The sequence below is a fragment of the Atheta coriaria genome, unplaced genomic scaffold (genome assembly GCF_025399875.1).
Source record: "Atheta coriaria isolate IRGN ID8LTWV9N9 unplaced genomic scaffold, Caltech_Dcor_3.1 hic_scaffold_9_pilon, whole genome shotgun sequence".
NCBI lineage: Eukaryota > Metazoa > Arthropoda > Insecta > Coleoptera > Staphylinidae > Dalotia > Dalotia coriaria.
The window spans coordinates 11,382,279-11,399,296 of NW_027045451.1; the positions used below are offsets into that span (position 1 = coordinate 11,382,279).

General features: G+C 36.1%; 1 protein-coding gene across 2 annotated transcripts; it reads left to right on the top strand.

The window, feature by feature from the left end:
• Positions 1–3,249: 3,249 nt before the first annotated feature.
• Positions 3,250–16,846, top strand: tup (LIM1_Isl and LIM2_Isl domain-containing protein tup). 2 transcript variants are annotated; one of them, XM_065310656.1, is made up of 6 exons: positions 3,250–3,765; positions 13,675–13,867; positions 14,302–14,606; positions 15,130–15,419; positions 15,984–16,184; positions 16,245–16,846. In XM_065310656.1, the coding sequence occupies exons 1-6, from the start codon at positions 3,639–3,641 to the stop codon at positions 16,404–16,406; spliced, it is 1,278 nt and encodes a 425-aa protein (XP_065166728.1). In that variant the 5' UTR covers positions 3,250–3,638; the 3' UTR covers positions 16,407–16,846. The 2 variants fall into 2 exon arrangements, with proteins under 2 accessions (XP_065166728.1, XP_065166727.1); XM_065310655.1 differs by having other exon boundaries at positions 3,251–3,765; positions 15,972–16,184.
• The last annotated feature ends 172 nt before the right edge of the window (positions 16,847–17,018 follow it).

Genomic DNA, 17,018 nt, shown 5'->3' on the forward strand with positions numbered 1-17,018 from the left:
TTACACGTGTTTTCTTCTTCAAATGTCTCAAAGTTTGAGCTTTTGATGGATTTTTGACGTAAATAATTTGTATTTAGGTAAATCTTATCTTCTTGGGCTGTAAATAGGAAATTTGGGGACAAAATTTGCAAGAGATAAAGAGTTTTTCAAGACAAAATTATATTTTTGGTAATTTTTGAATTTTTTTGAAAATCTTACAAAATTTTACGGAAAAAATTATTTTTGGGAATTACACAGCTGATAAAATTTATTTTTTAATTTTTAGTGAATAAGTAGAAAATTTAGGAACAAAACTTCTAATTCCCAAAAATTGTAAAAAATTAAAATTTTTATTTATTTTTGCAAATTTTTGGGAAAAAAATTCTTTTGATAACTAACTGTGTACCTACCTTATGTAAACCATAAAAATTGGTGTCTGGGCCAGATTGACAACTATTGAGACATACACAGACATTGATAAGATATGAAAGAGATAAAGTTTGAATTTGTGCAAATGTTTGAAAAAACATATGATGTAGCAAATAAAAATGTCAAAAATATCATGTGAGAAGGTTAGGGAAGGTTAAGTGAAACAAATAGGAATCTTGTTTACTAAAGAACCGAACCTTTAAACTTTCCTCTGTATTTAGGTATGCATAGTTTAAGCCGCTGCACAGTAGCTGTTAATCCATTGTGCGTTGACAAAGCGCCAGCCACAAACAGCCACTACATGCTCGACGAGACAACAAGATAATACCTGATGCCTAATTCCAATAATCCCCTGCGTAGCCCATGGTGACGCAATGCAATGCAACGCACGTTGCATGCATTTTATCAGCGGCGCCCCGGAGATGGGTTTTTATCATGCATGAGTGGCAGCGAACACTCTGTGAACAGGGGCGTTCAAATCTGTGATGCTGGGATGATTTCGGGATTTGTTAACTTATGCGGAAAAAACCGAGGCGTCGCTCTTTTCGCCGCCGCATGGCATAGAATCTATGCGACCATGCGCGTCACGGCCATCCGAATCTATTTGGCATGCTCCAACGCGTGTATTATGTCAGAATAAAAATTAGAAGAAGAAAGAAAGGAAAAGAAAAAATTGCAATGTTCATTCATTTTCTTAGAATTTGATTTTTGTGTTTGCTTTTGGGACAGACACCTTAGTTTTTATCTGTTTGTATATAGGCATTGTGGATGTTACAATATTTTGTGGGAGATATGCGTAATATCAATAAATTCGCATGTAGGTAAATATTTTAGTCAAACAGTTTTATCATTAATGGCAAATATATAGGTATTATCAAATTTAAACCAAAAAATTATTACGTATCCTGTTGATGTTTAAAAAATGACTAATTTTTGGTTTTTAAATATTTTTTTTAGTTTTTAAGTTAAATTAGGTTAGGTTAAATTTGGTTATGTTAGGTTAGGTTAGTTTAGGTTAAGTTTGCTTCCAGGATAGCACAAAAATAACATTTTTTCTATGGAATGACACAAAAGTTTATTAATTTCTGAATATAGCCATGCCTAAGATTTCTGTACCAGTACGCGTATAGCAAATCTCCTTAACCAAAATTTTAAAACCCAAAAAATGTTTAAAATTCTAAATTTTTGATAATACTTAAGTAGTTATAGGTCATAGTTATGTATCATAGGTAGTAGGTACCTATGTGAATGCAGATTTATAATTTTGCAGCTAAGATAAGATTAAGTCAAAGATAAATGTGATTGCGAACAGATTCGTAAAGAGTGCGCGCTTTGTGCGCCGTGCGCGGTGTGCGAAAGTGGCCATCGTGTGTCAATATTTACAAAATGCTCGCGTCACGCCGAACGCACGAGTTTAGTTTCCTGCGGGCGTGAACGAATTTTTATTTTGTCGAGGTACAACGTTTGACATATGATTACAATTAGTGATAACTAGCACAAATCACTGGGTGCATACTCATGCCACACGTCGATAGGAAAAGTACCTGCTAAACGTAACAACAACAAAGATATTTTGATAATAAGTGCGTAAAAAGGGATTTTACGAATGCAAAATAAAGAAATATGGAGTTTTAGGTTATTTTTTTTTAAGAATAAAGTTAGGTTAGGTTATGTTAGGTTATGGGAAGAAAGGTAATGTTGGTGTTTTAAAATTGGAGACATAAAGTTGTAGTTTTATGCACTAGTGTATAAAATAAGAGAAAAGAAGTCAAAAATGACTTTTTGTAAGTTTTTCTTGATGTTTCTCACTGATTTAACAATAACAAAACTTATTTTTTGTAAAATTACTAATTTGAAAATTATAAACATAAGAACAAATATGATATTTTAATATAAAGTTCATAAAAGAAGCATTTTACAAACGTAATATCATGAAAATACAATTTCTACTTTCTTTTATCAGCAAATATTGTTAGGTTAAATCATTATAGGTTATGTTAACAAAATTGATGTTGTTGGCTTGACCCTTGATGACACAAAGTTGTAATTTTACGCACTAGTGTGTAAAAAATGAAAAAATTAACCAACACAATTTTTCATCATCTTTTCTGGTTGATTATCAACTTTTAACACTGACAAAACATATTTTTGATTATTATTTTTTTACTTTTGCGTGGCTAAAACTTCAATTTTACAAATCCAACCCAATAAATACCACTTTCGCATTGTCACGGAATGAATATACGATATTTAAGCACGTACCAATAATATTTATACCAATTTGAAAAAAAACTGCCAAACTAAATAAACTTATGATGATTATTTGTAGTATCAGCTTGTATTTACACTTATGATTTCACCGATAAATCGCAACTCAAAACTATTTCAAGTGCATACGCGTGGATTGAATTGATCTAAAAGTGTATTTAGTGACTCTTGTTTGATTTATCCACCCATCCCAGCTGATCAGTCCAAAATATTTTCCTTGCGATTGAACTTGAAGTAGTTTTTAATTAAAAAAATTTTTGGTTGCTGGCAGCGTGGAAAGGAAGAAAAGCAAATTTTCGTACAATTCACACGTTAGACACCGGCGTGTCCCAGTGGAGGGATTCAGTTTTATCGATTACCTGCCGACCATTTTGTGTCGACGTTCGGCAGCGAAATAGACGCATGCCGACCAATCGGATGGTGTCTTTTCGTGCGCGGCAAGTGGGAGTTCCTGCTCCTGCCGTTCGAAGCAAGCCGGAGGGATCCTTCCGCGCCGCTCTCCTTCCAGCCCCGCGATCCCGTTGCCCTCTCCCTCTTTGGGCCGAGCTCGTCCGACGGCGCCCGTGCGTTGCGTGCGGCTCCTCGGCCCACCTCAGTCCTGGTCGAAGGATCGTGCGGCACGGGTGTGTGCGGTGTTGCTGCGAGAGACCACAATCGAACTGTGTTCGCCCGATATCACCAGTGATAGCATCTATCTACTAGATCCACAATAACAAAACAGTGTAAAGTGTTCCACATCACAACAAACCACAAAAGAATATCAAATACATCACGAGGAAGAGCTAGAGAAAGAGATTTGAATGCCGGAACCAACTTCCAACTTGACTTAAGTCATCACCATCAAAGGAAATCAAAGGGGACTTAGTTAATCAGTGAATATCTAACTCCCAGGCATTTTGGGGGTTAAGTTAAAGGACATTTAAACAAGTTCCGCGCGTGAGTTCCAACCGTCGGCAGTTCGTATGGTGATGTCAGAGCAAGGCGGGTTGGCCATGCACCAACTACCGATGCACCATCGCGGCCTGGTGCAGCCGAGTTTGGTCATGAATCCACATCCACTCAATGATTCTTGTTCGATGGATTCACAAAGTAAGTCACCAAAACACAAAAATTTTCCAAAAAATTTGAAATTTTTATGAATAATTGAAAGATATAGATATAAATAATTAGTATGAAAATTTATACACACGTAAAACTGAGCTGACAATTAAAAAACACTAAAATTTGAATACACTGATGGCATGGTGATCCTAATTATGATATCACCGCGTCGCAGCGCGTCATAAAATTAGTCGGTGTTGGATTATCTTTGCTGGCAACCCATCGTACAAATGGTGCGATAATATTCGTCTACTTATTATTTTCACATTCCGATACGGCGCGTTCGCATTTGACTTGTAAATAAATCATATTTACACACACGCCGATAATCGTATCAATTTTTTTCCTACACCGAATTTCGTGTATGGTTATCAGGTGTGTTATTATTCAGCAATGACGCTAGGTTGAGGTTATGAATATTTATCGAACGCCATTTTGTAAAACTTCGATTTATTTTTTAAAATCGGCTTTAAAAGAGTGAAAATGAAGTTTTTTTCGTGTGTGCCTAGACGATGTCCTAATCATAAACCAGTCTGATGTCTGGATGCCCGAGTCGTAATCGCCGGCGCCTTCTTCCTTGTCTCCTACCGATGACATTAGCGCCGCAGACGACCCTAATAAATCACCCGGACGCGCACGCCGAACTTATCTGTCCGCTGGTCGGCCCCTCACACGCTATATTGTCACGCTGGTGCATTTTTCAAACGCTTGCCAAAAACGCCAAAAGTGATTTCGGACGTATGAATGAACCGCATCCTCTCCTCTTCAAGAGGGTTTGAATATGAATGGCGAGGAGTTTACTATCGCACCGTAAATTTTTCCGGCGGGTTTGAAAGCGACGCCAGACACTTTGCGCTTGTCTAGCCTTGGGTATTGTTGTGACATACGCCGATGACAGTTTCAAGTGTGTTTTATTGCTTCCTTCTCTTGACTTGACTTCAAGACTTTTTAAATACAATCAGTTATTTGTATTTCCGTTATTGGCAAAAATTTTTCTGGTTTTGTTGAGCAATTTGTTGAAGAATCACATTGGTATTTTGGGAATTGCGCACGTTTACTTTATTTTTGGCGTGTTGTGCCGTGTGTTGTGTAGTAGTGATGCTGGCCGCATCAGGTTTTCGGGCGGGTTAATTAAATAAAATGCTTGATAAAGTTGAATTCCGTTGCCGCGACGAAATGCAATAAAAACGTACGCGCGGACACGTAACACACGGCGGCGCAGCGTAACTCTTTGATACTTCCGACCATAAGGTTGTGTGTGCTTGTGGGTTTGTGTTGTCCACCCGGCGTGGACCCGAATAAAATCAATTGAACGCTTCAACGCACGATGTCGCATCGCCTCTTAGCCTAAAGCAAGGTGAAAAATTGTTGTAATTTCACATTCACACCATTTAATTCTTAAATTACAGCTTTTCTGTACTGAAAATGTAAAAATCATTTTAATATTTTAAAAATATTCTTACTTTCTATACTTATGAGGAAATTTAAGTTTGAGTTGTTGGATTTTGTTCGCTGTGAGAAGAGCAAGAGCCCGAACAAAGCTTGTGTTTTTGGGAAAAGGGTGATAAGACAGGCGCCACCAAAAACCCGGCGCGCCAGGTCCGTCCTCCCGAAAAGCTCGAAAGCTCGCCTGCGCGGCTCCGCTGCGGGGCTCAGCCGTATATCGATATGTCGGATTATAGACGACGCAGACTGGATTACATCTTACCTTTGCCTTTCCTACCTTCACTTTTTACTTGCTGGCGTTTACAGGGATTATGGCGTCTGCATCGTAAATACGCTTTTATCTTTTTTCTCAGTGGGTTCGAGTTTTCTCTCAAAACTACTTTTTGACCAAGAGTCAATCAAAACATAACTTACAAGAACAAGAACCTAGATTGACATAGAAGATCAGGTGGAAGTTGAATTTTCAATAAATTTTGTAAAATAATAGAAAATAATGAATTTTTTGTTAAAAAATCGGATTAATTGATCTGTAGGCAATCCAAAATTCAATTTGTTAGTTCCTGATCGACCACTAGAAGGCAGTAGTCGCGGTATTATTGAATAATAAAGTTTTTATCAAATACTTTTAATGTAAAAACAATAACAAATGTATATTTAACAAATTGGTTTTTTAGTAAACTTTTAAAAATATAGCAAAAGAGTTATATTTTAGTTGAAAAATTGGATTAATTTGTATGTATGCAACCTAAAATACAGTACATTAGTTACCAATTAGCCACCAGAGGGCAATACTCACAAAAAAAAATCCAAAAATAATGTTTATTTCACATACTTTTATATGTAAAACGAAAAATAATGAAGAAATAGAGCAATTCTTAGTAAATTTCCAAAAATCACACCAAGTTTCTAATAATCCTACTAAATTTATTTGAAAAGTCAGATTAATTCATATGTCGGCAATCCAAAACGCATTAACTTAGTTTTAACCTAACCACCAGGGGGCAATACACGTTTAATGATCCAATAATAATATTTATATCATATACTTTTACGTTTCTATGCAAAAAACTTAATAAATTGAACTATTTATGCATCGGCCATCAATCTATAGAAAAAAACTAGTGTTCTCCACTTTACTTTTATTAAATATTCATTTAGGTAATATTATTAAACTTGATTTCATATCAATGGCTCCCAAGTTGCTAATGAGGCTTTAATTATAACAAGACTTACTTGATATCAAGAGCAAACGCTCACATAACACAATCTGCGTCATGCATCTGTGCATCCACTGCAAAAAGCAAAAAACGTTAAATTATTCCAACACCGTTTTCAAGTTTACCAAGTTTTTGCAATTATTCCTCATCAGCGTCAATAAAATTTACTAGAAGTAAATTAAAATAATTAATAAATAAAAATAACGTTTAGAAAAATTGACACAAATGTTTTTTGTTTGTTAAATTTTTTATTAGCAGTTATTTTAAGAAATTCTTTTTTGTTTTGTGGTTACACTTAACTTTAAATATATTTTTAAATGACCGTTGAATTAAGCATTTCGAACAAATTGCTCCCTTATCTAAATAATTTAAACCCACGGCTGGTTTTTATGCGTCCACCGCGATAAATTACCCCGCGTCATACTTCGGATGCCATTCCGGCCTGCGGGCAGCGCGCGACAATTTCAGGAATTCGAGCAAATGATTAAATTAAAACCGAAAAATTGAAGCCCACTCCTGATGAAACTTCCTTTTACCGTAACTTCAGCTTACATAAATTAACCACACGCTTGCAGTTTTCTTGCGTTTTGAATTTTACTGCTATCGCGTGTGTGTTTTTCTCCCTTTTTTATATTCCTTGTAGATCCTTGTTGATCGTAGTTGATCTGCGCGCAACCGAAACGAAATCGTCGCGCATGCACAGCCGGCGCGCGATGATTTTAACGAGCGTCCTCTTCGTGCATTTTGTTTTTCGGACGTTTATCGTTTGCAAAGTGGACGTTAAATAAGTTTATTGCCTCGGAAAGTATTAAAAGTAAAAGTGTGACGGGTGGCCAATTGGTGAGCTGCGCTAACAATCATCGTTCTATTCGCATGCGCGATTAAATTAACGATTTTTTATCATTTCAACGATGGTTAGAGATAAATTTTAAGTGAGACTATGTGTACTTACAACACACCGAAGTTTTGCAACTTTTATTGCTAACCAAGGTCAGTTTTGTAAATTTTAACACTTGTATTCGCTAAAAACAGCAACATTTTTATTCAAGTGTGAGAAAAAATTAAATTTTGCGCCGATTGCTTGCTCCCACGATAAAAAAACAGTTTTCTATCGATAAATGAGCAGTCGTAAACTGAAAATCATAATTTTCTGTAACTTTACGCGTGATGGTTGAGTAATGAATGGAAAAAAAGATCGCGTTGGTCGTTGGCACAAATTGATATTTCAGCAATTCAAGCACTCGCAACGGCGGCATTTAATAGATATTCCCGAACGTTTAAAGACTTCTTCATCGCGCGGCCAAGCGTCGATTACCTCCGTCTATGGTGTCCAAGGTTTCATCGCGACTAGGCGCGCGCGGTAATGAGATACGATCAGTTTTAAGAAATCGTAAAATTGTTTATATTGTAGAAAATGTCGAAACTAATGCACTTGCTGGTTTTATGTTGTTGTTGTCTATTTTTTATTCTAATCAATTGCATCGCATTCGATTGGAGATGCACGCCGAGAGAGAAGAGAGGATTGTTTTTATGTTGATGTTTTAAGTACTTACCTACTTACCATTTACCTACTTACCATTTCTTATTAAAAGTGTATTGTGCGTTGTGTTTGATTTACGATGGTAATGTTGCTATCTTCGGCGAAATATGCGCAATGATGCATGGAGAAGACGCGCGATCAATTTCGAGTGCGCGTGCATTTATGCTAATTAATCGTTTTGTCATTTTGAAATTACTGCGTTGACGTAATAATCTGCGGTGAGGTAATTTATGATGGGAAGATTTTAGTTAAATAGTTACTTCTTAATCAAAAGTTTGAATTTGTGCATTAACATAACCATGATTTATGGTTTGAGGTAATGTTGGTTGCATATGTGCACATTACAGCTGTAATTTTAACTTCAGAATATGTTTTTTAGTAAATTTGTAAAAATATAGCTAGTAAGTGTGATTTTAGTTGAAAAATCGAAATATAGGCAATCCAAAACACGTTAGCTTAGTTTCAAATAAACCACCAGGGGGCAATACACGTTTAATGACTCAATAATGATATTTTTATCATATATTTTGTAAGTTTTATTTCATAAATCATTAATCATAAAAAATAAAACTAGTTTTCTTCATTTTATTTTTATCAAATATTCATTTAGATAATTTTTAATAAAAAAATACAAATTTTACATTAATATAACCTCAATTTATGTTATAATGTATTGTTGGTTGCATATGTGTACAATTTGAACCTATACCTACATGTTTTCTGAATGAATTTTTGCTGTTTTGAATTCGGTCTGTGTGTGGCTCGGATGGGATGCAAGGTGCCGCCGGATGATGCCCCGCGGGGCCCGACAGTTAGCACCCCGGTGTTAATTCGACGGCGGCGCAGGCTACCGTCTTCGCCGTTGACGCGCTTAATTAGCATGTATACAGAACTGTTAGAAAAAGCGATGCGCGAACACGCCGGGGCGAAAAACGCAAAAGACGCATGCACCACAAACCGGCGCACAAAAGGTGCGATTTCATGGTGGCATTCGAAACAAACATCGACTGTCTGATGTCAACACAATGATGGTGTTATTATGTGCTATAAGTTCCTATATTCTCAACAAACATTATAAACGTCATTCTTTTTCTTTAAAAAATCACCGAAAAAAAAAACAGATTTAAAATTTTTAACTTTAGATTATCTGATTGATAAAGAAGCAATTAGTATTCTGAAGCTTCTATCATTCCGATTGACCCACACCGCATTCTGGGTTGCAGGTAGAATTTTTTTTACTTTTTCTGCAAAATGTCAAAATATCGCTGGTATTAAGTAGGTATAAATGTCAAAAGAAATACTTAAATAGTAAATTTTCAGGTTTTAAATGTTATAATGTCTTAAGTAACTAAATTTTATTATTTTTAATTTATTAAGTGTGAAATGTTTTTAATTTTTGAATAAAAATGGTTGAAAAGTGAGGTTAGAAGTATAATAATAATATTTATTAGAATGATCCGATTGCAATCAAACTTCACAAAATTACTTTTTAGGCTAATTTGAAGATTGTCTCAAAATTTTACCAAAACTGTTCCAGCCGTTTTGGAGTTTATTGAGCACATACATACACATATTGTTTTATATGACAGATATTTAAAAATCACGGTTAATAAATAAGTATAATTGTAATTTTAACGTTATTAATGTTATAATTAACAAATTATTGAGTGTGAAATGTTTCACGAACAAAAAATAGTTGAAAAGCGAGGTTAGAAGTATTGAATTAATGTACCGAAGCTTCCACAATGAGTAATGACAGTAAAGACTAAGTAAATTGACTGAACCTAAACATCGAGAGCATCCAGCACAAAAAAAGTCAGCAACAGCCTCCAAAGAACCCAGACGAGAACCGAGAGCAAATAGATGAAAGTCTATATTGAATTAAAACCAAATATACCAAGTCTTACTGATAAATTCAATAAATAATCACATAAATTACTCAATACTACAATAAAACCTATAAATTTTTACTAAAAACCTAAAAAATCTTAATTTCTCAAATAGTTTTGTAAATATTTATTATTTTATTATTAATTTTAATGAAATTTTATGATTATGGCAACACCTAGTCTGGTGTGCATCGTGTCGGTATGTCGCACATAGGAATAGAAAACGATCCCGCGGTTGGAGTACATTTTCAACTTTGTTTGTTTCGGTAGCTGTCAGCGGTGTAAATGCATTTCGTTAAAAGCTCCGACGCGCGCTCATATTATCGGATATAAACAAACTTTGCGTGCGCGAGCAAATTGGTAAACTATAAACTTGCGAGCGTGAATCCCTCGAACTTCGGACTGTTTTAGTGATATTGGCTTCTGAATTCGTCCAGTCAGTCAAAAAACGATTGAAATCTCCGGGCGGCGCGAGAGTTGAAAGTCAAAGCCGGCGAGTAAAAAGCTCACGTTCATCATGTTCATATTCGCGTGAAGAAGATTAAAGCTAGAAGTTAATCGTAAACAGCAAACATGTAGTAATAAATTTTGTTGTAAATTAAGAAATTTTAAAGTTGGAATTCAAAGCTGAAAATGTTTTTTTTTTTTGCAAAAAGCGAATTTTTTTGCTTTTTGATATTTTTTTCTACTTTTTTCTTTTGATAAATAAATATAATTAAAGTTTTACAATTTTATTAATAAATACATTTGCCCAAATGAATATTAGGATGTTTAGAATTGTTTTTCATTGAAAAAATTACGTTTTTCTAGGCGTTTTAAATTTTTTTTTGCAAAATTTTAAATTTTTTGCTAAAATTTGCTCTAAAACTGTTGTACAACTTGAAAATGGGATTCAAAAAGTCTTTTTCTTAAATATTCGAGAAGTTTACATCTGAAAGTTTGCAAAATTCGTAATTTTTTTGCAAATAAAATTAAAATTTTGCTTTTTTATTTTTTTATTTCATAAATTTTCCCTAAAAATACAAAATTCCAAATTGAAACCATGCGTAACTTAGAAAACAATTTTTTTCAAATTTATTTCCCACTTGAATTTTATTCTTATCTTAAAATTCAAGGCGCATGTAGGCGGCGAAATCCAAAAGGCTACAAGTAGTCCTCCGGCAGCTTGCAGCTCGAATGGCTCCAGGCACGTACTATATCTAATCAAACCCGTGGCCGTCTCGCTTTTGTTATCGGCGTAATTCCGCTTGATTGCGCGCATAAATTCGGCGCAGAATGCGTTTTGAGCCGACGCTGTGCGCCGCTTTGAAGGCTCGCCGTGCGGCTGCTACTTTGGAGCAATGTGCGATGTGCGGCGGGCGGCGCGCCTGCGAGTCGGCAAGCGGCCATGTTGTCCTGATCCTGTACAGATAGCGGCAGCGCGTTTATAAATCCTGCGCGCACACATTCGCACCAACATGCCGAGTTACGGCCGGTGCCTACAAGTTAGCTTTTACTCATTAAGTTTTAACGACGGCGAGTTTTGCATTTTGCACAGAAGAAGAAAACGAAGACCAATGAAACCCAACCAAATAAAAATAAAAATTACATTAATAAAACTAGTTGATCTAATAAATTGTAATAAGTTGTGGTATGATTTTTAATATGAGGTGTTTTGTTTGACACGTGTGAATAATCTTTGTTGTACGTAATTTGTACTCATTTATAAGATAATTTAGCATGCAATGTAGGTACATAACGCAAGCAATTGCGGAAGATAAGTGGACGCTGATTAATTATCTTTACATGCGACGCACGTTGGCACCACGCAATAAATAATAATAATATGTGCTTTTAGCTTAACACTATTAAGCCCGTATGAAAATTACTTCATAATTAAGACTATTTTTTACAAAATGCGTTTTTTTGTAAAAAAAAATTTGCTAAACTTTGCAAAAATGTCAAAATCTGTTTCAAAAAGTTCTTTTCTTACTTAAGTAGGAAAATATTCGGAAATTTGACATCTGGATATTTATAAAATAGGTTTTTTCTCGAATTTGTCGATTTTATTTTGCTTTTTTACATTTTTTTTCTCATTTTTCTTTTGATAATCCGTGGTAACTAAAGTTTCACAATTTTGTTTATAAATAAATCTGCTTAAAAATTGTTTTCCATAGAAAAAATAACATTTTATGTAGGTTTAAAGCTTTTTTGTCAAATTTTTTGCCCAAATCGTTTTTTGCTAAATTTATTTCCAAAACTGTGCTAAACTTTGAAATTTTTCTTCCAAAACTCTTTTAAAACTTAAGAAAAGATATCAAAAAAGTGTTCTACTTATTTATTCCTAAATTTTACATCTAGAAATATTTGAATTTATTTCTTTTACGAATTTAGTTAAAAATTTTTCCAATTTTTGTGTTTTTAACTAAATTTTTCCTCAATAATCCATCATAATTAAACTTTAACAGTTTTGTAAATATAAATAAATCTCCCCAAATGAATATACCCAACTCGAAAATTGTTTCCCCATCGAAACAATAACATTTTAGTTGACGTTATAAATTGTATCAAAACTAATTTTTATTCAATTCACTAAAATAATTGCATTTGCCAATGTGTTTCCAATGTTTTCCCAAAATCCATCGCTGTAGCAACACATTCATCCCACCCATACACTTTCATGATTTATTTTCAATTATTGCTTGGCAGATATTGAACATTGTATTTCGGAAAATAATAAATTTATTTAAATTTAGCGCTGGCGCCGTGGACCGTAAACGAATTTATTTATAATGATCGTGTTGTGAAGCTTTTAAAACGAATTGTTTTCCATTATATCTCCGCACTGACGACCATATAATATCCGCACTGACATCGAACGAGCGATGCTTATTCAAATAATAAATATAACAAAATCATATTTTCTATAGCCGCAATATAAATCGATGAAAACGCACGGCGAAAAATAAAATGCATGTTCACCGATATCATGGTATACAGGAGGGTGCAAATTACAAATTGTAATTATCTATCAAAATAATTTAGTAAAATATTATTTATTAATGAATATTTTGATGAAAGAGTAAATTTTATTGTGGTATTGCTAATGAATGATGATAATAAGGGAGTAAAATACGGCGACGGCGAGTTATTGTCGCATCATTTATATTTTGTGTAGTAATTTCAATAATGTGTTGATTTTATTAACGCATATTGTTTTTTCAGCCACGCAGGCACAGGAATATGCCTCTGGGGCATGAAATTAAAATTAGATAAATAGCTTTCGATGGTTTTTGGTCATTTGTTACATTTCGAGTAATATAATTATAATAATGTTGTTTTTTCCTGTTATTGCAAGGTAAATTTGTTTTATAACAACTTATTGGGTAATTTTACTATAAATTATGTTAATTAATATGTTTTATAACAAATTAGGTATAAATACAAACTTTATTTCTTTTTATTTGTAGATGGCGCTTTAAATTAGGTTATAATCAACATAACCTTATAGGAAAACCGGTTTTTCCTTTTTAATTTTTTTTTCTGTTTAATTTTCTGCTTTTTGAGAGGGAAAAACATTTAAAAAAAATAAAAATCATAAAACTTGGTCGAGTTTTTCGTATGTTTTGACAAAATTATGTCTTAATTAGCATTTCTCTTAATCCGATTTCAACTAAATTTCACAAGAACACTTTCTAGACTATTTTGAACATTTCCTGAAAATTTTATCCAAATCGCTCCAGTTTTTTAGGAGTTATTTGAGAACAAACATACATTTTTATGATAATTTTTACCCATACTGATTTTTTGCCTTTTCTTTTTGCAGAAAAACCAAAAAGACTGAGCCACTGCATCGGCTGCGGCGGAATAATTCACGACCAATTCATCCTGCGCGTCGCCCCCGACCTGGAGTGGCATGCGGCGTGCCTGAAATGTCAGGAATGCCGGCAGTTCTTGGACGAGTCGTGCACGTGTTTCGTGCGCGACGGCAAGACCTACTGCAAGCGGGATTATGTCAGGTGATTTCATCTCCACCAAATAATCATAATACCTACTTGCCTTCTGTGCGCCGAACAACATCCACCAAAACTATTTCCATTCAAACCTCGGCGTGACCAATCGAACCCACCGAATAATTCCAAACATGACATGAGATCGGACATGTGAATTAAATCATTATGTAGCGTGACGAAAAAAGAGCCTCCGCCTGACGTTGACATCGCACACGGCTGTCCGCTGATTATGTTCGTTTGCCTCTTGCACCCAACTCAACTCAACTACTCCATGAATTTTATTCCGTCTATTTTGTGCTGTGTGTGGCTCTGTTTACATTTACACAATCCCAACATCCGCGTAACCAGAGACGTTTGAATATTTATTTTCTACTCCCTGGTTGAAAGCTACCACCTGGTCTGGTGGAGTATATTAACTCCTTCTGTTTGTCTGATTCCAGGTTGTTCGGAACCAAATGCGATAAATGTGGCCAGTCTTTCAGTAAGAATGATTTTGTGATGCGGGCGAAGAGTAAAATCTATCACATTGATTGTTTTCGCTGCTGTGCCTGTGCTCGCAAATTGGTACCTGGCGATGAGTTTGCCCTGCGTGATGGTGGAGCGCTCTACTGCAAGGAGGACCATGATGTGATGGAGAAAAGCTCGGCCCCGACGACACCTTATCCGGGCGGGGAGAGTAACAATAACACCAGCCTTAGCAACAATAATCACAATAGCAATAGCACCGAACTTGGATGCATGTCAGGTAATTATCTACTACTGGATTCCCCCTTTGATTTGGTGATTTTGGTGATTTGGTGATTAGTGATTAGCAAGTGCGAAACTGCAGCAGGGATCAAATTTCCAAATGCGGAGTTGATTATATTACATCCGATGGCAAATATTTAAAGGGTTGTATAGCGGCGTAAACTTTGTTGTCCAGCCATTAGACGCCGGTTAATCCGGGATACTAAGCCGCGCGTGTGCGGCGGACCCTTGGGGACGGTCCGGCCGGCCTAAATGCTTAGTGCGGGCGTGAAACGCTGACCAACGGGAAAGCCAAACGTCATCTCGCTTTGCTTTGTGTCCGGCGGCCCTTTTCTCTCTTTGTGAATATTAAATTTTGGGATCATTGATTGAATTCAGTAATTTAGAACCTTTTTTCGTATTTTTTTGATGTCTACACCGACCAGAACCACTAGAAAGTTGGTTTTCTTTGATGATGAGGTTTGGGACCTCTTAAATTTTGTATTAACAAATTTTTATCTTTAAATTGTTGTTTTTCTCAGATTCTGGCTCGGAAAGTGGTTCCCACAAAGGCGGTGGACCTCGTAAATCGAACAGTGCCTCAGGTGGTGACGGGAAACCAACGCGAGTGCGCACCGTGTTGAACGAGAAGCAATTGCACACGCTGCGCACCTGCTACGCGGCGAACCCGCGTCCCGACGCGCTGATGAAGGAGCAGTTGGTGGAGATGACCAGCCTCTCGCCGCGCGTGATACGCGTCTGGTTCCAGAACAAGCGCTGCAAGGACAAAAAGAAGACCATCCTGATGAAGCAGCAGATGCAACAAGAAAAGGTAGGCGCAGACCGCAACCTCATTCCCTCAGCCCAACCCATTTTATACATGCTAAACATACAAAAAAATCAATTTTATAAAAACGTCTCTCAGAGAGACAGGAAAATATTTTTGGGATTTTTGCAAGTCAAAACGAGGACAGAAATCTGGTTGGGTTTTGGTAGCTGTCGTTATTTATGAATGTTTTATTCGGTTATTTGTGGTGGGGCGGCGGGTTTACGCGCGACTGAAACAATATAAATTGCGCGTGGAGTCGACGTTGGTCTGGGGGGCCTCCCTCCGTCGGTGCGCCGAGGGGCGTGTTTACTCCCACACTATCCCCACTCATCGTGTCTGCCTCCGCCAATCGTCTGGCACACACGCGATTAAATCACCACTTTCATCATCGATTTTTAATAAAGCCGCGCGCCGACTGTACACACGTAGCAACGTTTCACAGTTTGCCTTCACGGTATTTTTTTTTCATCCAACAACTGAAGATTTCGGATTAATTTTACATGATTCTTTGATTTTTCAAAAAAATTTTTTAATGCCAAATCTAACCGAACATAGTTTTTTGCACAGGATGGCCGTAAATTGGGCTATGGAGCCATGCAAGGTATCCCCATGGTGGCATCGTCTCCTGTTCGTCATGATTCGCCCATCGGAGTGCATCCCCTGGAAGTCCAAGCGTACCAACCACCTTGGAAAGCACTTTCGGACTTTGCCCTTCATTCGGATCTTGAACAACCTCATGCTCCTGCGTTCCAGCAACTAGTAAATCAGGTAAAATCATTTTTTCAATTTTTTTCAAAACAAAATTTAATTTTTTGTTTTTGTGTGCAGATGCATGGTTATGATCTACCACCACCAAATATGGGTCCAGTCCCAGGTCCACTTCCGGGCATGATGCCAGCGCCCCCTTCCGACGCCATGACACATCCGGACAGCACCGACAGTTACGTGACGTACCTCGACAGTGATGAGAGTCTGACGGCAAGCCCTTAACGATTCTAAACACCGGACAATGTGCAATGCGTCACCTGCCATCTTGGATTTGCGATATCCGATCGACTTTGATCATTACCAGAGCAAGGGGGGAGAGATTATGAGAATAATAAGATAAATTTAGAATATGATGCATTAACGAAAAGTGTCTCGTTTTGTTTTTCATTTTATACAATTTGTTATAACTTCCGCTTTGGACTCGTAGATGTTAATCATTAATTGGAACCTGCATGCGAACGGCAATGGAGAAACCACCAAGTCTCTTGATAATTATAATGACAACCAAACCTTGATTGAAATGAATAGAATTGTTTCGCCTTTTGAAGTAACATGATCATATAATTATTGTATTTGATAACGAGTGTGGTTTAAATGTAAATAACGTTATTAGCCTAAGAACGATTGTAAATAAGTAATCTATTATAACAATTATATATTTACTTGTTTATTATTACGATGGACTCTTTTCCCCCATTACTTGTTTTCAGGTTTTTAGGAAAGGATGGTAAAAACACCTTGTATCTTGTGATTTAAGTGTCTGATCTTGATGAAATTTGGTTATGTTATAGTAGAAGAGTTACCCTTTTGTTTGATATATATTTCAACACTTTA

Excerpts from the sequence above, each read along its gene's own strand:
- tup (XM_065310655.1), top strand. The coding sequence starts at position 3,639 with ATGGTGATGTCAGAGCAAGGCGGGTTGGCCATGCACCAACTACCGATG. Across the intron at positions 3,766-13,674 it reads TTGTTCGATGGATTCACAAA|AAAAACCAAAAAGACTGAGC; the intron begins GTAAGTCACCAA and ends TTCTTTTTGCAG. Across the intron at positions 14,607-15,129 it reads CGAACTTGGATGCATGTCAG|ATTCTGGCTCGGAAAGTGGT; the intron begins GTAATTATCTAC and ends TGTTTTTCTCAG.